General features: G+C 47.2%; 1 protein-coding gene across 1 annotated transcript in view; it reads left to right on the top strand.

The window, feature by feature from the left end:
- Positions 1 to 25,000, top strand: part of LOC135827904 (uncharacterized) — a 169,792-nt gene that overhangs the window by 51,075 nt on the left and 93,717 nt on the right. The window contains exons 27-30 of the mRNA XM_065340341.1: positions 642 to 795; positions 2,961 to 3,073; positions 5,344 to 5,448; positions 9,618 to 9,750. Of these exons, the coding sequence (XP_065196413.1) occupies positions 642 to 795; positions 2,961 to 3,073; positions 5,344 to 5,448; positions 9,618 to 9,750 (505 nt within the window). The remainder of the gene's footprint in view (positions 1 to 641; positions 796 to 2,960; positions 3,074 to 5,343; positions 5,449 to 9,617; positions 9,751 to 25,000) is intronic.

Genomic DNA, 25,000 nt, shown 5'->3' with positions numbered 1-25,000 from the left:
AAACCACCATGATAATGGGTGTGCCACTTTCCATACAGGACGGTCCTCACAATTCATCTAAAAACCAATAAAGGAGCGCTAAAATTTGGCTCCGGTGGCTGCAAAAATTCGAGTTTTTTCATGGGACACCTCACACCCAGCTGTACCACTCCTCATTTTCCTGTGTCACCCCTGCAAACATTGCAAATACTGATGACAGTGACATGAAAACGTTCGTTTTGGAATACTAGTATAATGGCCATAGCTATGGGTATGAATGTATGCTACAAGTGTGGGGATCACGGTACCGCAATGTCAAAACAGTGACAGCTTTCAAATATACTTCTTTTGCACACACGGTTCTTTATTGATTGTCTCACCATGTAATTGGCGCCATTAGTGCTATCTTAGGTGCTTTTTTTGTCACTGCTCTGACCGCCAAAGTGCCGGGCATAAGGACTTGCTTGCTGCCATGTTAATCACAATTGTATTCCACTTGAAAAGTAATCGGGTACGAAAGGCTTGTCAAACTGTATGGCTTCTGTACTTGTTGAGTGAGTATAACAGGATAATGGGAATATGATTGAAATATTCAACACACTCAATTTTCCAACTTGCTACCTTTTAGCACGTAGTTCATGGTCTATTTTCTGTTCTTGCAGACTCGTGGCACGTTGCAGCCCTCCGCCCAGCAGTTGTATGCGTTGTCTCAGCGGCGGGTAGTTGTCAACCTTGCTCCATGTGCCACTTGTGGCCCGTTATTGACTGGACGCACCGCCGCGTTCCGGCGTCCTGTCGTGCGCAGTGGCCCCCCCGGTAAGGATGCCGTTGCTCGAAAAGACCAGATAGCCTCTGTATATCTCTATTCTACTTCACCATGGGCACAGGCAAAATCTGCCCTCTCACCGGGTGTATTACTACAAGTTCCATGCAATGCTGAAAAAAATCTACCGTCAAATCGAGATTGATTGACTCTGGGGTGGGGAGTTTGCTGGCCGAAGCAAACGCCAAAGAGGGCGGTGATGGACATTTGACTTGAAAGTTTGGTGCAGACTTTGCATAGCTCATCGAAACCTGCACAGTACAGTTCTGAAAAAGAAGCCGCTGAGATTAGTGCTTGGAGGGCTAGTCAATCTTACTCATGGAGAAGAGGAAATACACAGGGTTGTGTACCCTATTTTCCGGAGTGTGAGCCGAACTTTAAACGCTCAAAACTCACACGAAAGAATGGGGGTGCGGCTTATACTCCCGATGATTAAATTAACTGTGATAAATAGGGTGGATGTCTCTACTTCCTGTGGCTTATACTCTAGTGCAGCTTGTGGTCTTGAGAATATGATAGTTATGGCTAACTGGCTGCCAAAGTAACGGGATAGTCAACCGTCCTTGTCAGGTACTGCACCAACAAGGCGCCGCATTGACGCCGACACCGAGACATTCAACGGCCTGACACCAAGCTCCAACACATGCTTCAAGGACAAGCGAACAACCTTCCAGCTTGCAAGATAACACATCAACACATACATGCTCAGGCGAGGAAACATTCAATGAGGGGAAGAAGAGCACAACGCAACAGTTAGTTTGCTCGGATGATGTCCTTCGTTGAATATCCCGGTACTCGCGTCAGTTTTTTGAAGTTGTTTTAAATGCAAGAAAACACACACCATTTTACGACACAAAGCAGGACACCAGGGTGAAACACAGGATACGACGCTTTGAATTCAAACATTCCATTCACTGAACTGTCGTGCATACGGTAATCCTCGAACAGCTGTTCTGCCGCCGGCAATGGAGTAATGGAGGAGTCTTTGGCTTTCTCCTTTGTCGATATTTTCTCTCACGTGACCCTGGTTATGATCCACTCGGCGCAGTGTTCATGTCGATTCTGGCGGAAAGTTTCAGCAACTGACTCGACAGGCCGTCCAATTTCCGCAGCAGGCGTCGTTCACGGTCTGAAAACCTCTCTGCGCTCTCTACGCAATACCTCCAGAACGGCATGTGGCATGCCTGGCAGCTCTGGCTGTGCCCGGTGGGCATGTACCCTGCGCAACCAGTTGGCTCTTGACTACAAACTGGATTTGCAGCTGTATGTGATCTAGTCTCGGGTGCTGGGCAGTCTGCGCACACAACCCCCAAGATACTCCGGACGGCGGAGCTAAAACAATACAGCTGTGGTACTTCGTCGTCGCGCATTATCTGACCGTATAATGACTGTCTTGGTACGGCGAACTACTTCTCTATGATCTCGCCACGCCGCACAACAAAAGACTAGGAAAATAGTTATTTCTCGATACCGAGAGAGAGAGTGAGCTTTTCTGTAATGATCTTCAAGCGCCGACGAAAGAATTGACAACTCGCTGAGACAGGACAAGACAACGGAGTATATAGTGAAGGCGTACAATGGGGACAAGACGAGAAATTGTGTATGAGGAGAAGTTCGTCAGTAGGTCAAGGCAGCACCTGGCCTATGTGAGACGACAGTTACATCGACGGTTAGTGAGGCATAACTCATATCACTTCGTACGACACAGTTTATCCATGATTTGGTAAATTTCAAAGTTTCTAGTTGCAACGAATGATGTGTGGTGCTCTGTGTCGTTTGTATTCAAACCTCTTTATCAAAACGACCGCCCCCTAAGGGCTCGAGATTTTAAGTTGTCTCTGTGTTTGTGTTTGTGTACATTTGGATGTGCATCGGTGTGCGTACACATGTGTGCATGCGTGTGTGTGTGTGTATGTGTGTGTGCGTTCGCATGTGTGTGTGTGTGTGTGTGTGTGTGTGTGTGTGTGTGTGTGTGTGTGTGTGTGTGTGTGTGCGCGTGTGCGTGTGTGCGTGTATGTCTGTATGTCTGTGTGTGTGTGTGTGTGTGTGTGTGTGTGTGTGTGTGTGCGTGCGTGTGTGTGCGGGCATATGTGCATGCACGTGTACGTTTGTGCATGCATGCACGCACACACACATTTGTGTGCCTGATGATATGCAGTGGTCTATCAAGCATTGATGTCCGGTGCATCAAGACCAACGGTCACCACGAAGGCCGCTAGCTTGGCCTATTTTGCTCTCGACAGCAAAAATCAACTTCACTATTCCATCAAGGTACTGTCAAACCACTAATCCAAGCGCCGGTGATTTTTTTGCGATTTTAACGAAAGGAGTGTTTGGCTAAAGTGTTTCCGCGCCAATCGAAATTGTGTAGGTACAGTGCAGCACTAGTCATATCTTCTTTTAGCTCAGAAACTCGGATCGCTAAAATAGTTCATCGCGAATTGGTACTGGATACAAAAAAACGATAAATTTGTGCCCGCTAAAATTATCCGTTCTACATGAGAAGGTAGTTTTTGTAGTTCCTCCGCCCAAGCAACATTTTCGCTTATCTTTACACTTTTTACTGATACATTCCAGGTTATCAGAATGGCTTATAGTGACCCATAATGAGTTGAGGAGTCGTTGAACATCAAGAGAAACTATCCAAGTCGAAAAATGTGGAAGTCGTCATTTGTCACCAGCCGACGCAGCACTTGTTGTCCGGTAGTACTTCGCACTTTCCCGAAGCGCTAATGTTTCGTATCCACACTTTTCCAAGCGCTTCACCTCCTTCATGAGTACGATCGGTCGTGTTTCTTACCAGCCGAAGCTGACGAGCTCAACGTCGCTTTGCGGGATCATTCACGTTGACATTAGACGAATGAGCTGGGTGAGTGACAACCCTGTCATCGAAGCCTTTCTTTCCTCCGTGTTTTGCCCAGTGCTAGTGGTTCTGGTTCAGTTTTGCAGTATGTGGGTGAGCATTGCTGAGTGGTTTCTTAGCTTCAAGCTCACCTGTATTTTTACCGTAAACACATCTTGTGCCGAATGCAATCAAACACGCTGGCTTTTTGCAACATGACACCTCTGCTCTGTACTCCAGTGGCACTCTAGCAGCACCCACCTTGACCAGTGACTGACTTCGTATATTTTTAACCAGTTCATTCGCCTTCAACGCGCTCTACTCTATGTGTTTCTTTACTCCTTGGCGACCTCGCAGACTTGTTTGGAACTGGTACGCCTGAACGAGCAGATTTGTGTGATGGTGAAGTGCACGAGATGTACTTCAAAGTAAAAATTGCTGTCAGACATCTGCCATCGGGCTGAAGGAGAAAAGCGAAAATTTTGCCTTGGCGGAGGAAGTACAACTATGCATTGCAGCTAGAGTACATGCCGTTTTTTTCTCTAGTAAGAGCCTAGGGCTCTTATTATTTCAGTCATAGCTCTATCCGCGCCACTATTCGAGACTGTGCTATTATTGGAGACTGTGCTGTTATTTTTTCAATGCTCCACTATCAAGCCAACTCCAGTCTATATGGCGCACTAGCCAGTGGCTAGAGCGTGTTAGCGCCACATGAACACCTGCCAGGTGGCAGCTTGATTACACTAATCAATCACACAGATTCACGGCGCTAATCTACAGCGCAGCCCCTCAACCAGACTATTCTGCGTGTGCTCGTTCATGCGTGTGGGTCCGCATGCATGCGCATTTACATGTCCGGCTGTGTGAAGCACGGGCAAATAGGCATAAATGGATCATATCAAGACTGATTTTCTCAACTCTAAACTCAGGGATGTTGTCATATAAACTGATGTTTCGCAATAACGTGGATACCGGGAAGGAAGTAGTAGACCGAAAACCTTACAAATACGTGCTTAGCATGCTGTACTGCTATTTTATACGGAATCACTATATTTGCTGCATACTCCAATTGTGGCCCGCACCACTATCACAGACCGTGCTCATATTATTTCAAACAACCCTCACCCCGGGTCATTATTGGAGACTGGCCTATTATTGGAGACCTGGGCTTTTATTAGAGAATACGGTAACCCCCCAAGCAGTGTGTATCTCTTGCTATGGAGTCTGCGACGGCAGAACGTCAAATCCAGCGACGAACACATGAACACTGTTTGCACCGAGTGCATGATAAGTACAGGGGTGTACGCAACCCTGCTTTGGGCTCAACTCTCTTGTGGTCACTTTGCACTGCTTGCCAGCGTAACCTATTGAACCGTGTCACTTGATGTGGAGTTCTGCCCTCACAGCACTGCATAGAGATTGTGCAGGCAGTTGCACACACTTGGGTTCTTTTTGGCTACAAACGTATCTCCAGACAAGTATTTAAAAGTGGGGCATTGAAGTCAGTGAGACATGGCATGGATGGTGTCAATTTTACATGAGAGGTGAAAATAAGGAGAGATGACAGTCACACATGACATTAAACATTATATCATTGTATGTACCGTGACTCCCCTACCTAAAAAAGTAGCTCTTGGCCTCAACCTACTAGCTGTCTTTGCTTCCCCCTGCCTATGTGTGTTTGTGGTGCTATGCGCAGATAAACGGTCTCACCACAGGCGTCATATCTATCCTTATTCTGAATAGCACCAACCAAGAAATATTTTCCCCGCCGATTGCCAGCTACAATACTGGATTTGGCTGGGTGAGTAGTGTAGTGTCTTGAGCATGCTGATCATGATTTTTTTATTTAATTTATTTATTTTTGACTAAGGCCAGAGGTTCCAATCATGACATGCAAAGCAGCGGTGCAGCATCGCAGATGCACACACATGTCACCAACACTCACGGTTTAACCCTTTCAGGGTTTAACCCTTTCAGGGTTTATCACGAATATACTGGTCACGCAGACCCCATCGCGTCGGGGCAAGGACGAGTCTACTCCCGTCATACTTTGTGTACAGTGCACATGTGGCATCATCCCCTGCGCTCAGTGACCAGACCCAGAAATCGCTACGAGCGGCGACTGAATAGACGTGTGGCCTCACGACAAGCCCAACACAACCCAGGGGCCAACCAGTATAGTCGGCTTGGTCCAAGTTCGACCCCACAGGATCAACAGACAAGGATTGTTAGCTTCAAGTTGTGAGTAGTCATTCAAATCTGAGCTCAAAGTAAACCAAGACAGAGAGCTGAGACCGAGTCTTGACTGAAGTAAGAATGAGAGCTTCTTTTATAGGGCGTTTCAGAGATATGGTGTGATCATTGCTTAGAATGGTACGAGGTAATTCCAGGAAATAGTAGAACAGGTAAAACTGGATTATGCGCAGCCAGTCAGCAGAAAAGCAGAATGCACGTACGGTAACCATTCCAGAAGAAAGAGAAAGAAAGACATGGAGAAAAGAAAGACCAAAAAGGGACGTGCGGAGCCCGCTCACCCACGTCAGAGTACAATGTGCATATATGAGGGTCACGTTGGGGAGCCCGCTCACCCAACGTGCCATTGCTCAGCGGCGTCTTATGGGTAAGTCCTGCGGTGTTCTTCGCTCTGCTTGCGTGATACCCTTGACCTGGCGCGGTGACTGTTTTGGCTCTTGCGCCAGTCTTGGCTCTGCACCCTTTGCACTTAGCTCTGTTCGTTTTGGCTCTTTGCATAAAGCACCGAGGCATCATGGAAACCTGGAGTCACATTGCCAAGAAGTGAAGCACTTCCAGGAAATGTACAACGCGAGAACCTACCTGACCAGGTTCCGGCCTTGGATCACATGATGTGTCATGCCAAGAAGGCATGTCACCTACGTGGAAAAGCGTGTGTCGCTCCATCCTACATGTCAAGCACGTGGGGCAAGACACTGGCCAAACAGCGTTGTACCAAAAGGGCGTGGCAGCTCAGCACAGAGCTGCTCACTACGTGGACCCTGCTGTCACAGGACTATCAGGCAGCAGTCGTCACGTCCAGGTACGTGACATTCCCCTGGACGTGACATTCCCCTGGACATTCATACCATACGCACTGGATAGAATACTGTACAAACTACCATAACTCTGGAACGGAGTATCGCATCGCCATGATCAAAAGCTCATTGGAACGGAGGCTATGCTTCGCATCACTGCAGGCATGGTTTTGCACGCAAGTTGCACCGGTCAAATTCGACTAATTATATGTATGGTGAAAAAGGAGAAGGACAAAATGTTACGAGTTATGACTAACTGTCCACCAACGTAACCAGATCTTATACAGTCAGTGAGTGTGACAAAATGATATGACATAATTTAATTGGCTCACCATCCGAGTTGAATTATAGGTATAGCTGTCTTTGCTTCATATGGGACCGGTATAAGGTTAAGTCACGGTAAAACGTTGTGACTTAGGGGTCGTCCGCAATTATCGAAAGTTTTTTCCAATCCGTAGTAGCTTCAAATTTTTCCTCACCCACCCACCCACCACCCCCCCCCCCCCCCCCCCCAGTCCGTAATAAAATATTATTGATGGACACACAACCCAACACATATGGAACAAACTCAATCAGTGCTGGTCCATGAGTCATAGTGACATCATGTATTGTATTACAACTACCATATTGATGTTTAATTGGTGTTTTGAAAAAGGGCTGCTTCTTCACCGCCTTTCCAAACAACGTCACCTGTCTGGACATCGTCAATAACAGTCGTCAGCGCCAGCGCTAGACGGAAGGACTTCAAAGGAGTGCATGGAAGACGGTACTCTGGACGAAGGAGACAGTGAAACTCAAAAATAGAAAGTGTCGACTCGCCGTCGAATGCGCCGAACTTTATGATCCCCGGCCCAGGAGCAGCCAAGGAAGCGCGCGCGGGGGCGCAGAAACTGCCAGAACTACACAAATATTTGTAGTAGACAGTTCGCGCGCAGCCGCGTGTGGAAAACAGGGGCTACACGTAGACGTGTCATTTCGGAAGTTTTTCAGTCCGTAACTGGCCTTGACCCACCCACCCACTTTCGAAGCTACTATGGATTGGAAAAAACTTTCGATAATTGCGGACGACCCCTTAGGCCATGTAAATAATTATATTGATTGTTTATCGTCGGATTTTCCTGAGAAATCGGGGCGGACGGGAGGGACTGTATTGCAGGAAATTTTCGGACGGAAAATATTTTCGGACAAAGCCGAATTTGGACCTTTCGTACGGATTTTATTTTCGTACCGTGCTGCATGCTAAATGCACGTGTTCCCATGCGGTACACATCTATAGTGTACATAACTTCACAGAAACAAATTTTAGTACGGAATTAATTTTAGTACAAAAGAGGCCGTGTACGAAATCGTACGAAAATAAATCCCGTCCGAAAATATCCTGCTATAGAGTATTATTTTAATTTTTTAATTTTGCATATATGGCTGTATGGTAGGTACTAGGTGTTCACAACCCCTAGACATGCCTCTTTCTTCACTTTCCTTTTTTTGAAGCCATTTTGCACAGAGTGAGATAAATCCATGTGATGCAGATGAATCGTCAGCCACGAATTAAATCCTGCAAGATTATTTTGAGGACGCGAATACAGAAAAGTGAAACAAGCAAAGTGCAAAGTAGGGCAAAAAAGAGAATCAGGCAGCTGATAATCTCTTTCACTTGTCAAGCCTATAGCACCTACGTACATGTCTGATTCAATCTGCGGACTTCGCCTTCCAAGACACACAGCCACGCTGATTAGAGGCCGTATAGGCATAGATCGCAGTACATACAGTACATTTACAAATTATTCTATTTTTTAGTTCTGCTAATTACCAGAACTAAACATTTAATAATTTGGCTGAGAGGGCGAAAAATCGGGGCGGGCGCGGACGATAAACAATCCATTTTTTACTTGGCCTTATATCGGGAAACTACAGTATGTGTGGCGTGTGTTGTCAGCTGTTGTCAGCTGTTGTCAGCTGCATTTGGAGGGAAAAAGACTTGTCAGCACCTTCTACTTTCGGCCTAGTCCCATTGCTCAGTTGGTTAGAGCACTGCTCATGACAAGCAAGGTCCCGGGTTCGAGTCCTGGTGGGTCTGGCATTCTTTTCTCTTTTCAGGCAGTTCAATTCCCAGACTGATCGTTTGAAGCATGAATTATAAAAATTCTTCTTCTGCGAATTCTGAAAACCTGCACAGGCGCTGACACGAAACATAGAAAAAATGCCGCAATGTGAATGCTGCTGTCTGATGATCGCAGAAATGTGTGAAACTTGACATTACAGCTACACAGCGGTTCCCCTTCGTTCTTGACTGTGTAGTGTCGAAGGGTTGAATTTCAAAGACATTACCGCCAAATGAAGGTTTTCCTGTGTGACGGCGGTAAACTCTGGTCCAGCTGATGAAGGAGAGATGTGCTGTGGTCCACCGCCACCTCTAGTTACTCTACCATCTAGTGTCATTGGGCGCTTTTGATTACACGCATTTCGGTCAATTCTAGAATTAGTTATTGTTGATGCACAGTTCGATTACACAAAAGTGACAAATTCCGTCGTTAGAATTGATTTTATCCAATTCCGTCGAATCCATCAATTCTGAAGAGAAGGCGGAATTTCTCTAATTCTGGCGCCAGAATTGCACTGTCGGTGTTTTACCGGTTTGGTCATGACTCAAGCACGCGAGGAGCCTCCCTGGCCGGCGTGTGCGCGAAGCTAGGTCCATGTGAGCGCGATCCATCGTGGGGGTGTACGTGATCTCTTTTTGCGATTCATCAATTTCGTTTGTGACATGACATGAATAAAATGCGTTGTGAATTCCAGTCGTTCGTTTACAAGGCCGGAATACGCTCATTCTGGTCATTCCAGAATTAAAAAAACCAGTTCCAGAATTGTGTAAACGTGTAATCAAAAGTGCCCATTCTGTCTATGCCGTTGCTCGCTGCAGATCCAGGGGATTTCCCCCAAGTTATCTGCTTTCCAGCTCACCAAGTTAAACAACGGAGAGTGGCTTGTGGTGGTTACAACGGTCTTCTACAAGTTCGGTGAACTTGTCGGACAGATCAATCTGGATGAACATGGTAAGCATCATTATGCACTTGTTGTGTGAACTTTATCTATAGAGGACTTTCCATTACATCACCTTTTTGGCGCCTTCCCGGTGTCCACCCAAAGATCACCCATAAGACAAGTCCGTGTCCTACGGTAAAATGTGCTTGGGTGGCAAAAAGAGAATCAAATGTGTTGTTCGGTGTACGGTTAAAAATGATGTTGCAGGCCGTCGCAGTGGTGAAGCACTTTTGCTTTTCTTTGATGTGGTGAATAGTTTCGGTAAGTCGCGAGGATTACTAGCCGTAGTTACTCTACTGTTTATTCCAGCCTTGAAGAGGCGTTGCCGCGAGAAGATTGACAGAATCCGTGGGCCCAGTACATTGATCCATATTTACCTATGGACGAAGACCTTTCAGCCAATCCCCCTGCGTTGGGTATCCAGGCCTCTCTAAATATTTAGTGAATGTCCCCAGCACATATGCAAAGGACTCTCTAAAGTCTTACAATAGCCCTGATGGATACAAATGCATGTGTCTCATTGCTGGCTGGGTTGGCACATTATCGTGTCTTGCCCAATCGAAGGAAGAAACAACAACTGTCAACAAAATACGTTTGCAAACGTCAGGCACTCGCGGAGTGTTTTTGCCGAACCTGTCCATCCTTGGGTAGCTGCTGAATTACCTGGAATTGTTTTTGGCGCACACTGCACTTGCATGGTGGGCCTGGGAGAAGCATGTTCCCATGTTGCTGCAGTGCAGTGTTGTTTTGACTGAATTTACGTTGGAGACTGAAATGTGATGTGTGCTGAATGTCAACACCTACACCATGGTACCACTGGGTCACTCACCAGTGGCTGGCACCGTCAATGAACACTACACGAAAATAGTGTACATGGATTTTACTTCAGCTGGGCAGAAATTGGAGCACCGTGCCCATAACCTACAAGTAGTCTCACTTCTCTTTCGCTGCCTGACTCTCTCTCTCTGTTTCTCTTGCTTTGCATGCCTGTCAGTGTATCCGTGTGTGTGTGTGTGTGTGTGTGTGTGTGTGTGTGTGTGTGTGCGTGTGTGTGCGTGCGTGTGTGGGTTTTTCTTCCTTATCAGTACGAGTATGACAATGTTGACATGCGGTGGCTGGTAGCACGAAAGCTGACAAAGTCAAACACGGCCATCATCATCATTGCTCCTATGTAGCCAAAAAGTTGGTGTAGTGGCGAACTTAGTTGTCCTGATCTTAAAACACGCTGATGAATGCACATCCAATACAGCAATTGTTTTTTCCTGGTCGTCCCTCGACCTGGCATTCTCCATAAGCAGTTGCTGATTACCGGTAGAGTGTCCTCCATTACTGCCTTTGCAAGAGTTACACAAGAAGTAAGATCAAGATGATCCTCACCACAAGAAGATCAAGAAGCTGAATACATGGACCAGAAAGACAGAATATGAGGTATACTAGTATGTGCCGCAGCAGATGAAGAACTGCACAGCGCAGCAACCAAGTGGGAAGCAGAAGAAGATTGCGCAAGTAGGTCGATCAGAGTATTTATCCATGACAAAGGAAATACACGTTGTGCAGAACATGAGGCATACACACTGGCATGGAAGAGATGATGAGTTGCACCCAGGGCCAGTACTAGAATAGCTAGCACCACCAGTAATGTAGAGGTACGTGCATAGAGCTGGGTACATTATAGTCATTACCATCAGCATCAGCCCTATCAATCATCAAACTCCAGCTATACCTTGCACCCCAACAAACTAAGTAAGTTGATAGTGTTCGGAATCATCTTCGTGTTTCCGCCTTTACTGGTGCTGCCACAAATGAGCTGAACAAGTTGGTTAGTTAGTTTGATACGTACTGGGGTGACAGGGGATGATCATGACTTTTCTCTTCGCCAACGAAGCGATGGAACTATATTCGTGTACTTCGAAGTATTTGCATCAGGAGCGAAGTTCTCGAGTCGTGTGTCCGTCATCCACTGGTTCCGTCGTTCTCCATCGTAGGGAAAACGATAACAACTCAAAGACGATCCAGGTGTGGGAACATCCGATCGCGAGCAGCCCTTTGGTATTCTCAAACTACAGTATGCAAAATGGAACTGCTTTCGAAAAACACTGTTTCCTTCCAGTGCAGTCTTCTTTTTTTGCCACCCAAGCTCCGTTTCAAGTCCAGTGATCGGTGGTGAACTCGATGATCTTTGGCCCTAATCCTCATAGGCCGCACGGTATGACCCATTGGAAAGTCCTCTATAGTAACTGCGTCCATAGTAACTGCATCCATATGTCATAGTAACTGTGTCCATAGTAACTGTGTCCACAGTAACTGTGTCCTTAGTAACTGCATTCATATTAACCGGGTCATAGTAACTGCCTCCATAGTAACTGCATCCATATGTCATAGTAACTGTGTCCATAGTAACTGTGTCCACGGTAACTGTGTCCTTAGTAACTGCATTCATATTAACCGGGTCATAGTAACTGCCTCCATAGTAACTGCATCCATAGTTATCCGGGTCATAGTAACCGGGTCATAGTAACCGGGTCATAGTAACTGGGTCCATAGTAACTGGGTCCATAATAACTGGTCCATAGTAACTGGTCCATAATAACTGGTCCATAATAACTGCATCAATATTAACCCTTTGTGTACGGACTATACAACTTTGGATCCCCTAGGATCGAAACTTTTCAAAAGTTCAATCGATCGTAACTCAGTCATTTTGGAAAATACTAAAATATGAGCCAGGGACTACAGAAACCACCCTATGGCACTTTTTGGCGAAATTTTTTTCTCTCAAAATGTTGGTATGGTATGGTAATGTGCTCAAACAAAATGTCAAGTTGATCTGCGATGGTAAAATGTGCCTAACCACCTATTTAATAATGGCATTTCAATTGAGCGATATAGAGCAAATTTTTGTACACAGTTTGTAATGTTCTTTGTATATCTTCATTCTTGCTAGTTAGGCAGTTCAAAAGTATAGTGAACTATGCCCTCAGCTTCATCCAGTGACGCCTGCGCGCCGTCCACTAAATCTCAGTAGTACTGCCGCTCCTCTTGTGCTAGTGATGTGTGCGAAAGCAGGGCCTGGACACTACATTCCGTCTCTTCCTCTGTACGGGCGACACGAATTTTGTCCCGCAGCTTGTCACACAGTGCGCATACGTCTGTCCTTGGCTTCTTCACTTTGATGTGTGCTGCCTGTCTCCTCCAAATGTGGCAAAATGACCTGTAATGAACAGGCGAGTACTGTGTGACGGTCTTGGTATAGATGTTGTATGCAGACTTCTTCAAGTGTTCTTGGATGCTGGTAAGTATACTGGAGGGTCCTCAGCACGACCTCGCTCTGCTGCAGTTTGAGGTAGACCATATATGTTAGCATATGAATAAATAAACTGCACTACATCCTGCTCTATGTCTGCTGAAATGGCCAAGTGCTCTGGTGTTCTTCCAGTCAAGCCATGGTGTGCCAGTTGAACGACTCCTTTGTTTGCCTTTTTTTGAAGACGCTTCATTACATGACTTCCAACAGCATGAACTGCCATGAACACGTCTTTGCACAACTCGTAACCACGTATATGATAGAGGAAATAGAAAGGTCGATCACCACCACCAGTCATCGACTTTCGCATGCTTCCAGTCAGTGCGCCCGGAACAAACTGCTTGAAGCTCTTTTTCGATTCTCGCAGTTTAGAGACTTGAAATATTTAGTCCTCGAGCTGCTGCTCTGGGATGACTTTCCAATGATTCTTCGACTTGCATCCTCAGCCTCTCTCAATCCCATCGCGTATGTCTGAACACAGGAGACCACGCTTCACCTGCTCCGTCGTCGGTGACTCAGGTGCGGGGGCATCTGGTTCGTCATCCGATTCTGAGTAGTCGGTGTCACTCTCCGCGTTTGAAATTTCCGAGCTGTCGGGGCTTGGCGTTTTCGACACAACACTGGCAGCACTCGAGCTTGCTGGGACTAAATACGTCTTCTTCTTAGGTGGCATATCATCGCTGTCGCTGTCAGCATCGGTGTCGGAATCGCTCGCGGACGACTCACGGGTGCCAGCGCTGAATCTGTAAAAATTCCCGTCGTCCGATTCAAGCGCCTTCGCATCAGGGACTAGTCGACTCCACACAGAATCGAGCTGCGTCGTCTACTAGATGTTGTAGCCATAATCAATCACAGTAAGTGGAGCCTCTTGATTACTCGACAATCGCTCGAGCTCGGAATCCTTCACTGAACATCTAACAAGAGGACAGCTCTTGAGTCTTGTCAAAACAAAAGTTACGAGTTCTGCGCTTCGCGTAACTAACTTTGAGTCACGTGACTTTGAAACGTCATAACTTGATTTTGATATCAAACGTCGTAGGGCGGTTTCTAAAGTCCCTGGCTCATATGTAGATCGAAGAGAAAACTCCCAGCTGTCCATTGAAGCAATCGCTGAAGCCCTCCGATGTGCGGTTCCAGACTTACGAAGCTCGAAAGTCGAATCGCGGCAAATATCGCTCAATAGCCGCATGCGCAGATTTGAATGAGAGATTTTCCCATCATTCTGGACATGCAGTGACGTAGAAACACGTTAAAAATGGTAAACGGACTCATGGCAGTTTGTGAAATGTTTGTGAAGTAACAGTTAGGTGTTACGAGCAAGGAGAGCGGAATGGCTGATGCAAGACGACTTCTGTCGGAATATTGGCGCTGCAGCTAAGACGCTGGGCTGTAGCACTGGCATTTTGACCTTCGTGATGGCAAGTGTGGGCTCAATGTGTTCCTCTTGCGACGAGCTTTCCAGGAAGCCCCAGATTGCAAAAACCGTCAAAAGGAGACCAAAGTCATGCCCCGGAGAATTATGGAATTTGAGGAGAGTCGAGATCAAAACGTACATTTTTTCCGTACATAAAGGGTTAACTGCGTCCATAGAAACTGCATCCATATTAACTGCGTCATAGTCACTGCGTCGTAGTAACTGCCTCCATAGTATCTGTTTCCATACGAACTACGTCCATATTAGGACTGTCATCACACTATTGTACATTCTGATATACGGGGTGAAGTCGGGAGCAGAGGAAACGGGAAACGTAGACGTGGTAGGGAGAGGGTGCATAACACTTTTCTGATGGACGTGCGTATCTCCCCCAGTCTTTTTCCAAGCGAATTTGTACGTGCGTTTGAATTCTCTCCAAAAGCGTGACCGCTTGTCCTGGGTGGCACAAGTTCAAGGAGGCGCACTATTTTGGCGTTGGGCATTCACATCGTAATAGTGCAGTGAGCCGCATTGTCAGTTCAGGTGGTCATCGGGAGGTCTTCGTCCTTGTCGCATTAGAGAGGTTGCGCACTACGTAAGGTTGAGCAACATTACGTTAGTGGGCGGGAAAACCCCGTGAATTCGGGAGTTTGCACTCCACTTACGGAAAGTTGTCTACGTAGAGTACGTAGATAGGGCTCTGAAAACGTAGCTGGTCCGTAAGTGGATTGGGGTACAAATTTATGACTCTCTCCCCAGGTCGATCTGGTCGTACACTGCCGCGTTCGGAGTTGCCAAGGTCAGCTATGTGATTTGAAAACTCCGTATGGCGGAACACAGATGCGCATGCAGTTTAGGTAAAACTTTCTGTAGATCGACTACGTTTTTTAATAACGTAATTACGTTATGCGGAACCTCTCTAATGTCATGAGAAATAACCGTTACCGCACAGAGAAATATTATACCACCGGAGCTATCCAAAGTCCAAACACCTCTGGCAAAGGAAAACCGACAACAAAGAGTCCCAGCTGTCCTGAAGAATCAAGGACAAGGCCAGTTCCTACAACCAGGCAACAAAGAGATGTGGCCTTTGCAGTTTGTACTACGGAGAAAACATAGATCCACACTGCTGACGCAGACGTTAAATAAGAAGAGCAAGATCATTTCAAAATGTCCACATGCCAACACACACCGGCTCGCCAACTTCAAAGGAATCACGTAACAATGTGACAAGGATAAAGCCCCCCCCCCCCCCCCTGATTACCGCTGGAACTGACACTCGCTACACAACGAGAGAGCTTGGAAGCTCAGGGCCCTACGCTATGCTTTTTGCCTTGATGACCTAGACAAAAAAACATTATTATTATTATTATTATTATTATTATGCACTTACCCGTCAATTTCAGCGGTGGTAAACCGTCAACAAATTCGCACGTGCTGAATGGACTTGGGAAATGAAAATAAAAATAAAAATAAAAAGAGCAACGGCAACAGAAATAGAAATACAATACAAGACGTACCTGCTAAGGGGCACATGACAGCATTGCTCAGATTGAACAGAGGATGCAGACACAGGATAAAGGGCATTGTCGACTCCGTTTTGAGAATAATCCAGTAAAATGGTGGCAGGTGGATGCAAATACACGCACTACGTTAAGAGAGGAATTTTGTTGGTATTAAAGATGTTAATTATTATTAGTGCTGAAACGATTACGTTTTTTCCTTAGTGGCTTAGCTGATACCATAACGATCGGCTTATCGGCTAACAATTATTATAGTACTGAAGTAACTACATCAGTATAAACTTTTCTAAGCACTCGCAGATTCCATTGCAGCCACTCACACATTACAGGGTACCTCACTTCAAACTCTCCAACTACGGTCTCTTCGCTGCATAGGTTCACTTCACTTCCAAAAAATAATAATATTAGATATACATGTAAATGGAATGCACCAAATTTTCGGGCATGGCCCATCTTCAGGGTGAAAAACCATTCAAAAAGGGAACCGTTGAATGGTTTTTCACCCTGAAGATGCGCCATGCCCGAAAATTTGGTGCATTCCATTTATATCTAATATTTTAAAAAACAATAGGAGGACAGAGGAAGTGTTTTTACTCAGAGTTTCACGCACTAAGCGATCATCAGAAAACAGTAATTGGAAATCTGGATCAGTATTGGTTTATATACTCACAAAGCAAAGTGTAAATTGGCAATCGCGCAAGCACCCAAGCACCTCTCTCTCAACAAAAGGAGTGAGCTTGTGTCGAAGTGTCGCCATGAGAATAGGTACTACCTTCGGAACTTTAAACCATCTACAGCCATCACCTAATTAAGTAAGAGACAACCAGCTCCAGTGGTTGTCACCTTTCACCACTGCTGTCATTCACGCTTTGCACTGCCGCTATTTACACTTTGCTTTGTGAGTATATAAACCAATACTGATCCAGATTTCCAATTACTGTTTTCTGATGATCGCTTAGTGCGTGAAACTCTCAGTAAAAACACTTCCTCTGTCCTCCTATTGTTTGAACCAGCTCTACCACTCGGTATTGAGCACTCTCTTGGACAGCCTGGAACCTCTCTGTTTTATATCTAATATTATTATTTTTTGGAAGTGAAGTGAACCTATGCAGCGAAGAGACCGTGGTTAACCGGTTGGAGAGTTTGAAGTGAGGTACCCTGTAACTACATCAGTACATGTACATTCTGTGAATTTCAAAAAAATTACGAGTCCAACATCGCCAACGACGGAAAGCGGGCGCATAGATCCGATGATCCCGCAACAAGTCCGTCAACTGTTCGGACTGACCAGACGAATACAGACAAGACAGAGGCAACTCACTGGTTACAACCCAAGAGCTGATGGTGCCTTTTGCCTGTGACTTCGCTGACTCCGACGATGAAGTCAGAGAAGCCGGCCAGGGGTGCAGATCGGCGGGTTTCGACGGATGAGCTGACTTGAGGCGCACCAACAAGTAACTAGTTGCTTTTCCTGTCTATGCTCAAAAAATAGGCCCAGACGCCAGGCCTAGCTCGTCGTCGAGCAAACTGGTTCGGGAACCGTTGGCAGAACGGAAAACATGAAACTGAAGACCACTTTACTGTCTTTAGCTCATGACTACTCGCACGTGGAGGGAACTCCAGCCCCTCACGGCTGTTACGACATGGCCCCTGCAGCTAGTGTAGACACATACCGAGCCTGCCCGTCCTGCATGCTGTATGTAAGAAAAGTAGTCCGCTGAAAAGACGGCGACGGTAATCGCGTCGATGTTTCTCAGATCGCGCTTGTACTTTACACGTACATGTACATCGATGCTGCAAGTGTACAGACATGACTGTACATATTCGTGTCGGACTCGCAACACTTTTGATGCATGCACGCTTTGTGCGATCCCCAAAAGGGGGGGGGAAATCTCGCACCGAGCGTAAGTACCATTCTACTCGTTTAGCCGATAAAATCGAAATAACCGTTCGATATATTTCTTATCGAGTAAGTAACGAGTAATCGATATAATCGTTTCAGCACTAATTATTATTACCACAGCAGTTATGAAAAGCAGTACTTGTTGAGTCGGGCTCGCTCGTTCGCAGACTGTTAGACAACAACTGGATGGGTTCTGAGATATCTCTTACTTAGACTATCATGACCTCAGACAATGCTACAAGACAAAAGCAAAAGGGAAAACCACTCGAAAAACCATGTCCGCCATTCCAACTCTCTCTTTCCAGAACTCCCTCAGCACAAACTCACCACTCACTCAAAGTATGGACAAGCCCGCGCAAAGCAATAAACACGTGACACGCAGATACCGCGCGACACTAAAACACAGCTAACAGTGCACTACATGTAGGGTAGTGACGGCAATGCAAAGTCAGATACATGGCGACTGATATCATGCAGATCAGTAGCAGTTCAGTTAGTTGAGGTCGAACCTCAACATACCTCCCCTTCTTTCAAATCAGGAGGGACTAGCAGTTTACAGGTTGAGCCTATCAGGCTGCTTCTTGGCTCGGTCGGATCGACGCGTTGTGACATCGGTCACTTCCTGGACCGACATGGAACGGGAATACAGTAACATACGGGGATACCGTAAAAGTCCGTAAATAAGTACGTATTTACTTTCGAATTTAGTGACCACACCCGTACTAACTTTCGGGCGGGTACTGACTTTCGGGCACGAACTAACTTTCGGACCTGACTTGGGTGTAGTGGAGAAGTCATTTTCATGTTGATGTACATGCTACATGCTGCATGTGCGCACCGTACCGGTACTTATTTCGGGCAGTATGTTTATCGGGCTTGACTTGACTTCAACAGACAGAGCCAAAAGAATGAATGGGGTATTTCTTTCGGGCAGGTACTTATTTACGGACTTTTACGGTATGCTAACGTACGGGGATATGCTAACGTACGGGGATACGCTATACGCTACAGTGACGACAATGCAAAGTCAGATACATGGCGACTGATATCATGCAGATCACTAGCAGTTCAGTTAGTTGAGGTCGAACCTCAACAGTACTGTGATATTTCGGAGCAATATTATTTGGTTTTAGTCGTAGACGCACCTATTGGACTTGCAGACGTCCTTGCAAAGGTCCTCCCACTCCCCTCTGCCCTGTGCAATCTCACGGAGGGAGAGGAGATCAGACAACGTCGTGAGTCCCCTCCGCCCCACTCTCTGCAGGTCACGGGATAGCACAATCAGGCGCGTGCGCCGGTGCCCTTCAAGGGGGGGGGGGGGGGGGGGTTCCGGGGGTCCTCCCCCGGGAAAAAGTTCAAAAAATGAAGCAAAATCCTGCATTTTGAGTGAAAAAAAGGGGGGTTCCGGGCACCCAGGAACCCATACGGCGCACGCGCCTGACAATAGGCAGAGTCGTTCTTGGCCGTCCTCTCCACACTTTTTCCTTCACCTGGTAGTAGGTAATCATAGCCGCCACAGCAGGACATCCGTCAGGCATGCGCAGTATATGGCCAAAGAGTCTCCATCTGGCTAGGTGAAAAAAGTTAGATATCGGTTGTGCTTTGCACCTCTTGTAGAGAGCAGCATTGCTTATTGTTTGTGGCCACCTAATACCGATGAGACTACGCAACTGCCTGCGGTGAAACGAATCCAGTTGGGCCTCGGCCACTGAAGTGGGTGCCCAGGTGCCGCTGTTGTACAGTAAGACTGGAATCACGAATGCGTTGTACAGCCTCAGTCTCAATTCTTCACGCACTAATGTTCTCCGTTTCCAAAGACTATACATTGCTCTGTAGGACGCTGTGGCGAGCTGTTTTCGCCTGGTGATGTATTCATCGTCACCAATCAGAGAACCTAACTTTTTCGTCATTCTCCATTCTTCCGAGACTCGATCCTGCTGCCGGGTGAGTTTTGTGTGTTCGGTCTTCTCTGCGTTGACATGGAGATTCCATTGCTTGAGAACTGTTGCGGTAAGAGGTTCAAGCTGTGCTAGCCAAGCAGATGAGGTACTGACAAAATCGGTGTCGTCCGCATAGATGATGTCGACTGGTAGAGTGCTATCTGCAGGACAGCGAGGTGGGGCTGCGGCGAGGACATCGCGCAGTGCTGCGTCTAGATAGACTACAAATAGCACGGGGGAAAGTGAGTCTCCCTGTGGAGTGCCAATTGTTGTGTGGAAAGGGGTTGACTCAAAACCCCCAAGTCGAACACTCAGCGTCGTGTTAGCGATGAGCAACCTTACCAAATGTACTTGTAGGTTATCCGGAAGTAGGAAGGTCTCCAAAACGGCCAGAAGTCGGTGTCGCTGAATGGTGTCAAATGCTTTTGACATGTCTATACCGAGAATTTCAATGACATACTTATATTTCTGGACTGTTGCTGCAAGCCATTTGTGACACCAAACTGCATCTGCCGTTGATTGTCCTGCCCGGAATCCACCCTGGTTGTCACTGAGAAAGGTATTAACTCTATGTGAGATGCGTTTCAGGGTGAGAAGTGACACCGCCTTCCTGAGGGCAGTTAGAAGCACTATGGGACGAAGATTTCCAGGTGGTCCCTTCTTTTTGTTAGGTTTTCGAAGAGCAATCAGTGTGCCTAGGCCGAGGTCTAATGGCTGATGGGTTTCGAAGACCCTGTTCAACAGGCGGATCATAGCCTCCAGGAGTTTCTCACCACCATATTTCAGGAGTTCGGCCGCAATGCCATCCGGGCCACATGCTCTACCATTGTTTAGTTTCTTGAAAGTATCTGGGAGCTCGGAAGTTGTGATAGGCCGATCGAGTGGTCTACGCTCACCGATGAAGGGCTCTATGGCTGAAGCATGTTCATCTGTAAACTGGTGTTGGAAATGTTCTTTAACGATAGCTACTGCTTCCTGGGCTCTGCCGACCAGTTTGCCGTGTTGATCCTGCACTACCGGGGTCACTGCCGGCCGCCTCCGCATTGTGGCAACTGCCTTGAACATTTGTGTGCCGTTCTTCAGTTTCTCTACTTCCTTTGCCTTCAGGTCCAGTTCCGCCTCGGCACGGTCTAGGCACAGCTTCCGCACATTGTGTTGAATTCGGTTACGTTTGGTTTTGAGGGATTCTCTCCTCTTGTCGTCAGTGACAAATGTCAGCTGCATGCGCAGCTGCCTCTGCTCCTTCGATAGGGCTTCCAGTTCTGCATCATCGTATTTTTGGTGTTTTTTTCTCTTGGCGTATCTCACAGTTGGTGCTGCTGCACTGTGAATGTGTTTTTGAATAGCGTTCCAGTTCTCCTGCATGTCGTCTCCTGCTCCGTCTCCAAACAGTTCGCATTTCTGCGGCCACTGCCAACTTTCGCGTTGAAATCACCACAAATGTACAGTAGGGCACTGCTGCTGACCTCTGAGTACGCCGTAGCCAAGTCGTCGTCGAATCTATCCAGCTCAGCGACATTTGACACACATCTCGTCGGTGTTGGTGCGTATGCGTTGATGATAGCTAGGAATGGCCTTCCCGAGGCGACGTTCTGTCCCTGGTGTACAGACACTAGAGCTGAGGGGCTATTTTTTATTTTTTTTACTAGAGCCACGTAAACCCGTCATGTGTGAGCCATGAATAAGGGGAGTGGTGGCGTGGTCTGGGATGCTCTGCCGACCTTGAGTCTCGGCTTCATCACAACCAGGCGCGCCACTAGCAGAGAGAGAGAGAGAGAAAGAGAGAGAGAGAGAGAGAGAGAGAGAGAGAGAGAGAGAGACAGAGAGAGAGAGACAGAGAGAGAGAGACAGAGAGAGAGAAATAGAGAGAGAGAGAGACAGAGAGAGAGACAGAGAGAGACAGAGAGAGAGACAGAGAGAGAGACAGAGAGAGACAGAGAGAGACAGAGAGAGACAGAGAGAGACAGAGAGAGACAGAGAGAGACAGAGAGAGACAGAGAGAGACAGAGAGAGACAGAGAGAGACAGAGAGAGACAGAGAGAGACAAAGAGAGACACAGAGAGACAGAGACAGAGACAGAGACAGAGAGAGACACAGAGAGACAGAGCGAGAGAGAGACACACACACACACACACAGAGAGACAGAGAGAGAGAGAGAGAGAGAGAGAGAGAGAGAGAGAGAGAGAGAGAGAGAGAGAGAGAGAGAGAGAGAGAGAGAGAGAGAGAGAGAGAGAGAGAGAGAGAGAGAGAGAGAGAGAGAGAGAGAGAGAGAGAGAGACAGAGAGAGACAGAGAGAGACAGAGAGAGACAGAGAGAGAGAGACAGACAGGCACAGAGAGAGAGCGGGGAGGGTTGGGGAGCAAGGGAGGGGGAGAGAACTGAAAAAAGTATAATTATATAATGCGTAAGTGGTGCACATTCAGATCCAGAGAAAAGGGTAAGCAGGGCACGAGGCGTATGGCAATATGCAGCAGTGTGTGGGCAGATGTGCATACATATTACAAAGTGTCAGTGGCCCAGTGCCATTGCTGAGCACGGAGGTGCCGGAAGACAGACACTTTGAAACTTTGCAGCCGTTTCCGGTCAGGTGTGACGAAGTGGGCTGGTAGGATTGGAGCACAGCAGCTTGTAAATGTAGGTACACGCAGCTACCATGCGTGGATAGACAGGCTTTGCAGCATTGCGCCGGGGCCAATCAAGTGGAGGGCTGAGCGTTGCGTCTGGTCAAGTCACTGCAAATGACAATCTGCTGCGCCCATCCAGACCAATGGGCAGTACTCCATTACTGGGCGGACAAACCCACGGTACACTGTTGCTCGGCTGCGAGAATCCAGGAGCGGCGAGGAATTCCGCAGGAGCCCGAGACGCTGGCGTGCTCTGATGGCGACGGTACGGAGGTGGTTGCGGTGGGAAAGTTGGCTGTCCAAGGTTACTCCAAGAAGCTTGAGGTTTCTCTCTCCATTCAGGGGGACATCCGCAAACTGTACTGCTGGGAGGTCCCAGGCGGGGCGGTGATGGTCAATAGTCATGGCCTGGGACTTGGCTGGCTCGAACACAATTCTCCAGCTGGTACCCCAATTCACAAGGGCATCGAGAGCATTTTGCAGGACTGTCGAGCTGTGGTCAATAGTATCCATGGTGGACAGCGTTGTGTCGTCGGCATAAGCGGCCAGATCTACACCTGGTGGAAGGTGGTCATCGGCATCGTTCGTTTAGAGGAGGAACAGTGTCGGTCCCAACAAGCTACCTTGCGGAACTCTGGCTGTGATGCGGTGTGGGCTGGACGACTGCCCACCAACGACGACACTCGGGCGCCTGTCCAGCAGGTAGTCCTTCAACCATGCAAGGAGCATGCCGGATACACCGTACTGCTGGGATTTGTGGATCACACCTGGGTGGGAGACTTGATCGAACGCGCCAGCAATATCTACAGCAACAACTCTCACAGCTCGAGAGCGTAAGGACCGCGACACGGTCCGATACTGCCCAGTACCGGTGAATTTTCCTGAGCCGACTGTCTTAGCTGTTCCTCGCTTCGACGACTGGGCCGGCGTGTGCCGCTCCCGGTCCGTCGGAGGTCTTGCCATTTCTCGTCGCTCCATTTCTCGTCGCTCATTATCCCGAGTCCATTCAATAAATACTAAGCTCTTCCTCACGAGAAGGAAGAGAGGAGAAACATAACTTTCCCCAGCCAAACTAAAAAAAAACTAAAAGCCAAAAAACGCATAGGGATGTTAGGGATGTTATAAATTTTCTTATAAATTTCTCTTTTTTTTCCAAGACATAACCTGGGATTGGAACCCGCACTATTGCCCTGCATGCATCCCCCCATACACTTCGCATACATACTAATTCTTCCAAGTTGCTTCACGTTTTGATCATGCATTTGAAAGCCCTATTTGAATATTGCGGCCAGCCGTCTTTGATGGTACGGTACGGTACGGGACGGGTACGGTCGAGGGTAATACGACACCGTCTACCGCCTTGATGTCCTAGGCAAAAAAGCATAGGGATGTTATAAATTTTTCAATTCTCCAATTTTTTTTCAAGGCATAACCTGGATTTTTTTCCAACCCGCAGTATCGCCCTACATGCATTCCCCGATACACTTCGCATTCATACTCATTCTTCCAAGTTGCTTCACGTTATGATCTTGCATTTGAAAGCCCTATTTGAATATTGTGGCCAGCTGTTCGTGGCCAGCTGTGTTTGATGGTACGGTACGGTACGGGACAGATACGGGATAGCGCCAGGCGTGACACAAACAAACAAATAAACACCCAGTTAACTTAAAGCTGTGTGGACCCTGGCTAGCGCCAGATGTTACTGAAGTAACGTCTTCTGCATAGCTACGGGAATTAAAGTGTGAATGACTAACGTCAACATTATGGTGTTAGAGTCAAGAATGAAGGAGACAAGTGTGGGGGGGGGGGAGGGGGTGGGGGATCAATGGAGCCAATGCACTGATTGCCATAATGATATTTTTATTTTATTCCAAGCAACACATGGCTGGGGTAGCCAATGACCACTTTGCGTGGCGATTGCAGGGTTTTTATAGCCAACCACGGCTAATAGATTGGCAAACCACAGCATTTACTAGCGTACTGTTGGGTATATGCTCGGCCTGAGTTGTGCGATCATCTCCTTGCAGCGTGAAGCTCAGAGTTGCAACAAATCGAAATGCCCTCGGCTGAGCCGCCGATGAAAATATGATACAATGGCATGTGCTTGAAGTACAAGTCATATCCAATTTAGAGCATCATCGACTCGGTCATAGATAAGCTCTCTTCTCACGTGCGCTGCCTCATCAAATCTGTATCATTCAACTTTTTTTACCATGGTTGTATTGTGAAAGGGGTTATAAACGCGTACGTACTCGCACTTCGCGCTGTACCAGGTCCAAGACCAAGGCTCTGCCTTCCTGCTCTTGGCTCTGGCCGGCTAGACATTTCAGTCCCGTGTTTGGAGTTGACTCGATCGAGCCGGATTTGTTGCAGGGTGGTTCTACTTGCCAAGCGTAACATTTTCGGCACTGACATGTTTTAGTTTAAAACTCTAGCGCCAAAGCGGTTCCGTCGCTAAAGCTGACGGTGGCTGGGCTTCTTCCAAGTTGCTTCATGTTGTGATTTTTGCAGTTGAAAGCCCTATTTGAATAAGCTGGCCAGCTGTCTTTGATG

Source organism: Sycon ciliatum, chromosome 12 (assembly GCF_964019385.1).
Source record: "Sycon ciliatum chromosome 12, ocSycCili1.1, whole genome shotgun sequence".
Taxonomy (NCBI): Eukaryota; Metazoa; Porifera; class Calcarea; order Leucosolenida; family Sycettidae; genus Sycon; species Sycon ciliatum.
Note: the sequence above shows the minus strand (reverse complement) of the source record. Positions and strands in the feature narration are given on the sequence as shown.